The 7,510-nt window shown below is 38.9% G+C and overlaps 1 protein-coding gene across 1 annotated transcript; it reads right to left on the bottom strand.

The window, feature by feature from the left end:
- Nucleotides 1-1,181: 1,181 nt before the first annotated feature.
- calm2b (calmodulin 2b, (phosphorylase kinase, delta)) lies at nt 1,182-5,018 on the bottom strand. Its single transcript, XM_048170802.1, has 6 exons — nt 4,885-5,018; nt 3,725-3,755; nt 2,505-2,648; nt 2,221-2,327; nt 1,972-2,107; nt 1,182-1,869 (listed from the first exon to the last, which is right to left on the bottom strand). The coding sequence occupies exons 1-6, from the start codon at nt 4,885-4,887 to the stop codon at nt 1,841-1,843; spliced, it is 450 nt and encodes a 149-aa protein (XP_048026759.1). The 5' UTR covers nt 4,888-5,018; the 3' UTR covers nt 1,182-1,840.
- Between the last annotated feature and the right edge of the window lie 2,492 nt (nt 5,019-7,510).

Genomic DNA, 7,510 nt, shown 5'->3' with positions numbered 1-7,510 from the left:
AAAAACAGAAAGCATGTTTTCTTCTCGTCTCCATTGGCTACAAATGTAGCCCTTACAAATACAATGTCTGGCCTTGTCTTTTATTTCCTCTACCTCCGCAGAGCGCCACATCTCCATCGTCAGTCAGTCGCATAGTTACATGACGTGAACATGGGAGAACTGCTCAACTCCCGATGATCCTTCAGAGCCTACTGGAAAAGGGAAAGAGCAGCTACCCGTGAGACTGGAATTCACGGTTGCTAGGAAACGTGATGGAACATGAATATCACACGTAAGAAAGCTCAGCACGGTGGTAAATAGTTCTCTGAGATGAGATGCACACATATCTCCCTCGATACAGTGAGTCGCTTATGCTCCATTGGTCTCCATCACCATCGCTTCGCATTTGTTTGCATTGTGAATGAGCCTTTGCTCATTCCTCAAACTAGCACTTGCCTACACGTGATTACTTCAAAGGCCCATCACCATTTGTGCACAGCCTGTTAACAATGAAACACTCGGGCAGTGTTTGTATTTCAGCCTTGCAGCTACAAAATCTGTTGTGTATCCAACATGGGGAACTCTGGCAACAATTCAACAAGCCCTTTTAAGGAGACTGCAGTGGTCTGATAGAAAAGGCTTAGCATAATAAGGACCCTTTGAGCAGGAACAGAACTAGCCTGATACAGGCCTGACCAGAAGTCCTAGAGTGTTTTTTTTTTTTTTTTTTTTTTTGCAAAACTGATATTGAATAGCCATGCCATTCACCAGAATATTAACAGTAGACAAGCAACTTCAGTGCGAATGCTTCATTCATAAGTGTTTTGATGTTGGTTATTTTCAATCCTGTAAACAGCAGAGCAATGGCCAGGCAAACAGATGAGTTATTTCCAAACAATTTAAACTGTAAACAATTTAAAATGTAAATTGAAAAATTATGCAAGACATCTTGACTAATCAAGTCATGAAAAGCGTCTAATTACAAGGTAATTACACTAAATATGACCACAATATCATTTTAAAGTTTGTAGCAATGATAAGATAAGTGGGTAAAACCAACATCATGTTACTGGAGAGTGGACTAAAAATTGTAGAGAGCAGTTTAATAACAGCAACATACGATGCTTATCCAAAATAATGACAAATTCTCCCTTTTTGATTATAACCAAGCAATAATTTGAAATCAAAGGCAGGGGAAGCAGTTTTTGGGTAAATTGTTAATTTTATTGGAAAACAAATATACAACTTGGAATGGATTCTGAGGCATGGCTGTGCCATAAGCAGTTACAAAAGAAAAGTGACTAATTAAAAAGCATAGTAAGAACAGAACAAATACAAAAAGATTAGAGTGTATGAGTACCTGGCGATAAACCCGTTAGTATTGAATTCAATGATGTTGCAATAGTGCAAAGCTGAGGACTTTTCCCCATTTCTATTTATACTCAGTCCATTGTCCATTCAGAGTTGCACCTCCACATAAAATCAAGAGAAAAAAAAAAAAAAAAAAAAAAAGAGTCATGCCAAAATTGTTGAAATGATGCCACACTGTCAATCAGCTGGACCCTTGATGTCACCGCTCGTCAGGTGGGCAGGCAGGCAGAGCAACAGAAGGGGAACGGGGCCTGTGCGTAGTCAATATCTGTGCCTATATGTATCACCTGGTCCCATAACTGCTCCCTCTAACAGATTGTTTACAATGTTTAGGAGTTGGGGGAAGGCATGAGCACTCAAATCTTATAGTATACATGCAAATCCTTTGGACAGCAGGAGAGGATGGGGGGAAATTAAAATTAAACATTTTACAGAAATTAAAAACAAGAAAAGGCAGATAATTTTATACAAGAAATTCTGTACAAGGCCTTTACTTCGCTGTCATCATCTGTACAAATTCTGCAAAGAAAGACAAAAGGGGAAGTTAAGAGTCACTGCAAACAAACAAAACTCCAAGTGCAATTCAAAACGGACACAGATTATGTGAATTACAACACTCACCTTCATAATTGACCTGACCATCTCCATCAATGTCTGCTTCTCTAATCATTTCATCCACCTCCTCATCTGTTAATTTCTCCCCCAAGTTTGTCATCACATGGCGCAGCTCAGCAGCACTGATATATCCGTTCCCATCCTGACAAAGACCAGTGAACAACGATCCATCCAAATTATTTTACGCCCAGGAATGTTACCAGCAAAGCCTTAATAGCAGGTTAAATGAATTCAACAGTTCTTCAGAAGCCTTACCTTATCAAAGACACGGAAAGCTTCTCTGATCTCCTCCTCGCTGTCGGTGTCCTTCATCTTTCTTGCCATCATCGTCAGGAACTCGGGAAAGTCTATTGTTCCATTTCCTTATTAAAGGGCAAAGTACACAGGCAGTTAAGTAACAGCACTATAAGTGAAGATAATGTTTTAATCGTGATAAAACACTTCAGGGAAATGGTTTCAAGTCATATGCAAATCTGACCCTACTCACAAGAGTTAACATCATGCTGATGTTTAATGTAGCTGCAAAAATGTGTTCTCACCATCTGCATCCACCTCATTGATCATATCCTGCAGCTCCGCCTCTGTAGGGTTCTGGCCAAGAGAGCGCATAACAGTGCCCAGCTCTTTCGTGGTGATGGTACCGTCCCCATCTTTGTCAAATAGCGAGAACGCCTCTTTGAACTCTGTGAGAATCAACAGTAGAGACACATTTCTATAAACATGTCACTTTTCCACTTGAGCAAAAAACAAAAGGAACAGGTAAAGTACTTCTACTCCATGTCAAGCTTTTTAAATAATTCATTACTTGTGGGCATTATGATTCCACATAGCTTAAGACATTTTGTAGAGCCTATATGCAATTTGTCTGATATGCTATTAGAAAAGGCCAAGTTCAAACTTTAAGTAGAAGTAGAATTTATTACATAATTGTCTATATATAAGACCAGGAACAACAAACACATTCATAGATAAAGGACTAGGATGACAGGGTGCCATGGAAGAGACACAAACACCCCAGAGCCATGGCAACAGCTGACCACTAGTACTAATGGTAAGGCCTTTGAGTTTAAACAGACCTGCCAATCACCAGTAGTTAAATGCACAGACATGCAAAACAAGATGGCCTCATGTACCATCTAGACTCAAAAGATAACATTTAAGGTCCAGCAAAAGTCAGCACCGTCACTGATCAATTTAAATGAGGAGAACTGATCCTTGCAGGCATAGCCGGGATAAAACTAAAACTATAGTGACAAGTGAGACCAGCGCATGCATTTGCCCAGCGGCCTGAACACTAATGGGCAATACAAACTCCCCTCTGTGCCAACAATGTCCATTGAGTAGAGCTGATGAGACTATTTGATACTTCCTTTGATATGACATCAGACATTACAGATGCACTAACGTTACCAGCTTTCCTCTGTTACACATAACTGGCCCATTTCAAATTTTATACTATAAACATGTAAAATAAATACTAAAGCTTAAGGAAATGCATTAGGCTCTCTTTTTTCTCTCTGTCTTTATTGTACAGTATCTGTTATTGTTTAGGCTCACTTTTTTCTTAACAGAAACAGCAAAAGTTATGAGTCTGCACATTCAAGGAGGCGATAACTCCTCCATGCCCACAGATTTGACTAAGATAACACCTTAAAAGGCAAATTATAGCAAACTAGAACAGCCAGGCTATTTCAAAACGCCACAAGCCAATGCAGAAACTCTGAAGGGGCGTGTAGGCATATCAAGTAAAGCACCTTACCGGCTATTTGCTCCTCTGTGAGTTGATCGGCCTGGGGATGGGAAGAGATGCAAACAACCATATTAATAAATCATGTGTAGAATATACTCACTACGAATTCGTAGTGTTTTGGTACTCTGACTTCAATGTATAGCAACCCGTGTGAGACCAAACAAAGACCTCCCAGCTAAATGTTACGACACCAACTCAAGAGAATAAAGTCTCAACATAGCGACGGTATTTAAGACACTCCTAACAACAGCAGGTCACCCACCCACATGATTCAATGTATTTGGTGAACTTTTCCCTCGTGGCACTATAGACAGTCATTTTAAGATAGTAATTGAACCTTTTTAATGTTGTAAGTTAGTAGTGCTGTGCTATAATGCTCGAGTAACCCAGTAAGACTACTGCAGGCTATCTCATAACGAGCGAAACTGATCACTACGTTGTAACAATGCATAACTTATGCACATGAAACTAAATGGATATATGAGCAAAACGTGTGATGATGCTGAACATTAAGATTCTTAAGATGGTTCAAGAATTAGAATACATAAATTCTCCACGACTTTATGCAAAAAAGCACAATAGATAACAGTTTTTTTTGTTTTGTTTTGTTTGTTTAACCGGCTACTTTTCTTAACGCATCCCGTCATAGTCGGGCTGCAGACCACATGTGATGCTGCCCAGTCAACTTAACAACTAAACCAACAAGATACTTTCGCTTCAAACCCAGAGCGTAAAGAAAAGAAGCAAATTATGTTAAACGTTGTTTAAACCGTGACTTACTGAACCCTATTTGCAAGTATCTTAATAACTACGAGCTCAATAGGAAACTGAACGTGAAGGGGCTCAAGCACACCCCTGAAGTTAGTAATACGTTAAGTTACTTCCTTCACGGAATTTCTTAGGTTTAGTCTGTGATAATTAAAAACCAGAAGCGAAATATGACAAAACGTACATCGAAAACCGAAGAATGAGGAGCGGCGCGTATATTCCTTCATTCAGTCCATCCATCCGCTGTGGCCGTAAATTTGGCGGCACATTTCTGTAAACGCCTGAAAAATATTATTTTCTATTTCTTGACTTCCTTACTTCCGCACAAATATATGTAAATATTACATATCTTTTCATCAACGCATATCCATAATTCATAAGAAATATTGGTGTGCACTCACCATTTTCTCTTTTTCTCTGTCAGTCTCCCTCCGTCTCCGTGAAAGATTCACAAATGGTGGTCGGAATATTGGTATAGACCCGCCTCAACGGTCGTACATAAACACCTCCCATCTTCCTGTATTTATCCGCCAAACGCACTGCATTCTGGCTAGGGGTGCATCGGAAATGCCGCAATAATTGTCCACGGACCTAAACAAAGCTTGAGTAAAAGTGCTATATGTCATTCTTTATAAATAAAATAGTATTTTATTGTGCTATCGACAGATATTGACGCAAAAGTACAGGCGGGACTAGCTGATGGCGGAAGAATACTGTACGCGTTTCGGTTGTGCGGATGACTCTGATTGGTTCGTTTGTACCTGCAATGCGTCACTCCCTGGTCACACACTGTAGAATTCTCCCGGTCGTAAATGCCATTTAACTTAGAGAAGAAATAGGGAATCACCTGAGTCGTTGTGAATTCCAGCCTTAGGGGGCCAAAATTATAGTGTTAATCTGCTGGTTAAATGTTAAGGTTTTTTTTTTTTTTTCAATTACATAACACCAAATTTGATGTAAAATAAATTCAAATTACTTAGTGTATGGGCCTATTACAATGCATCTTCACACAGAAGATAAAATGTATGCAGTAAAGCTTAACTATGGGTGTCGGGCTGTAGTTTATGCACACATTGTGCAATTCATGAGCATTTTTAGATTCACAGAACTTTAAAAGTGCTTTAAATGTGTAATGAAAGGAAAGTTGTACAACTTAAGTGTAAAGGCCCATTCACACCATGAACAATAAATAATGATATAACTATAAACTATAGTGTCCACACCAGTAAACAATAACCTTCTGTGTAAGTCAATGTTTTTACCATTCATCAGCAGGAAAAAAGTTATGTAAGTGATTCCAATGATTTTGTTCCTCTGTGTTGTTCCCTATTTTAGAACAATTGCTAAAAGTTTACAGTTAATATCCTTGTTGTGTTTTACAGTGGCCTTTCTATTTAGATATTCTATGGGTTTTACAAGCTCTTAACAATATATTCAAGTAATATAACTTATTATCAAGTGGTCATTTAAGGCACATACTGTGGCCTATCTGCTTTTGTTATCATTCAACAACTAAAACAATGCAAAACAAACAAATAGGTCTATGGTAAAGAATAATAAGACTACAAAAAGTCAGTAATAACAATGGCACTAAAAGTAATGATGCCAACAACCAGATCCTGCCTTGTTTATCAAAGCCTACTCAAGCTCCTATAGCCAGCTTCTCAATACATGACTGCCTTAGCTCCAGGCCACCTGTCTCTGGCTTGTCCCAGGTCTGTTGGATATTGAAGGGATGAGAAGACAGACTGTTGCTGAGGGGGGTTGAGGCATTTTCATACCAAAAGAGCAGCAGGAGCAACTGAGATTATCTATGAGTGAACAACAGTCCTCAGTATTGTAAATGTGATACATTTGTATTGTATTCATCTTGCTGTTGGAAAATGGAGTTCATTATTTAGCCCAGATGTTTTCCATGCCTCTGGACCCCCTCACCACCACTCTTAAAAGGAGATGACTAAATCAAGCTTCCTTTTAAGTAAACAGTTACGTCTAAATCAGTATAGCATGAACTTGGGTGGTTCCTGCATACTTGCTTTTCCAGAGGTTGTAAAACCAAGGGAAAGAGTGAATCATGCATTGGTTACACACAACACATGCAACATGTGCTTAATGCCTCTTTCAGGTTACCAACAGTTTCCGCACTGTCTGGAAGGGTGTCTGGGATCTTAAAACACTATAATATATATATATCATATATATATATAAAACAATATTATATATATGTTATATGGTTTGGACAACAATGTAGTGTCACAAAATATGACGTTAAATATTGTATACAGATATATGAATATGGCATTGTGTAAAATGATCATTATCATGATCATGTTCAACTGAATTCATGCACTCAGGATTTTAATCTCATAAAATGAGTGCAGGTAAACCATGTATCCCGGTATTGCTTTTAACTATGCCGAGAACTTTGGTAATAAGATGCCAATGTCTGTGAATGGGTAATTGAGGACATAAAAAGCCATGTGAGACACAGATGGTTGATAATCACTGGTATAAAGAGCCCCTGACCACTCAGGTGTTTACCCAGAGCGAGGGCCATGAAACTGAAGACCTATTCATTCTTAATGCACATTGAGGCTTTGTAGCGAGCACTGGCAGACTTTGCAAAACCAGGCTCCAGTTTCCCAACATAGACCTGTGTGTGTGGCTGTATGCACGTGTATGTGTGGTTGTGTTCACGAAGCTGTACATAAAGGAAAAAGAGCGTGACTGAGATTGTCTTTCCCTTTCTGAGTATCTACTCTTTCCCTCTCTCTTTTTTGAATGACAGCCAAAAATCATGTAGTTGAATAGTGAAGGCAGCAGTTATCAATGTTAGGCAAAAATCACGCTAATTATGCTCAGGATCCATCAGGAACGGAAGGAGGATGTTTCAAATTAAATTTTGGAAAATACAATTCAGATTTTGTTACAGAAGCCACTATGGAATTCACAAAGGCTTGAATCTTGACTTGTAATAGATAAGCTCTGGATCTTTGGCTGTAAAGCCGATTTAAAAAGGGGATTTAT

This window comes from Megalobrama amblycephala, linkage group LG20 (genome assembly GCF_018812025.1).
Source record: "Megalobrama amblycephala isolate DHTTF-2021 linkage group LG20, ASM1881202v1, whole genome shotgun sequence".
Classification (NCBI taxonomy): Eukaryota; Metazoa; Chordata; class Actinopteri; order Cypriniformes; family Xenocyprididae; genus Megalobrama; species Megalobrama amblycephala.
This window is presented reverse-complemented; position numbering and strand designations above follow the sequence as displayed.

Excerpts from the sequence above, each read along its gene's own strand:
- calm2b (XM_048170802.1), bottom strand. Across the intron at positions 2,328-2,504 it reads CAATGAGGTGGATGCAGATG|GAAATGGAACAATAGACTTT; the intron begins GTGAGAACACAT and ends CCCTTTAATAAG. Across the intron at positions 1,870-1,971 it reads TGGTCAGGTCAATTATGAAG|AATTTGTACAGATGATGACA; the intron begins GTGAGTGTTGTA and ends CTTTCTTTGCAG.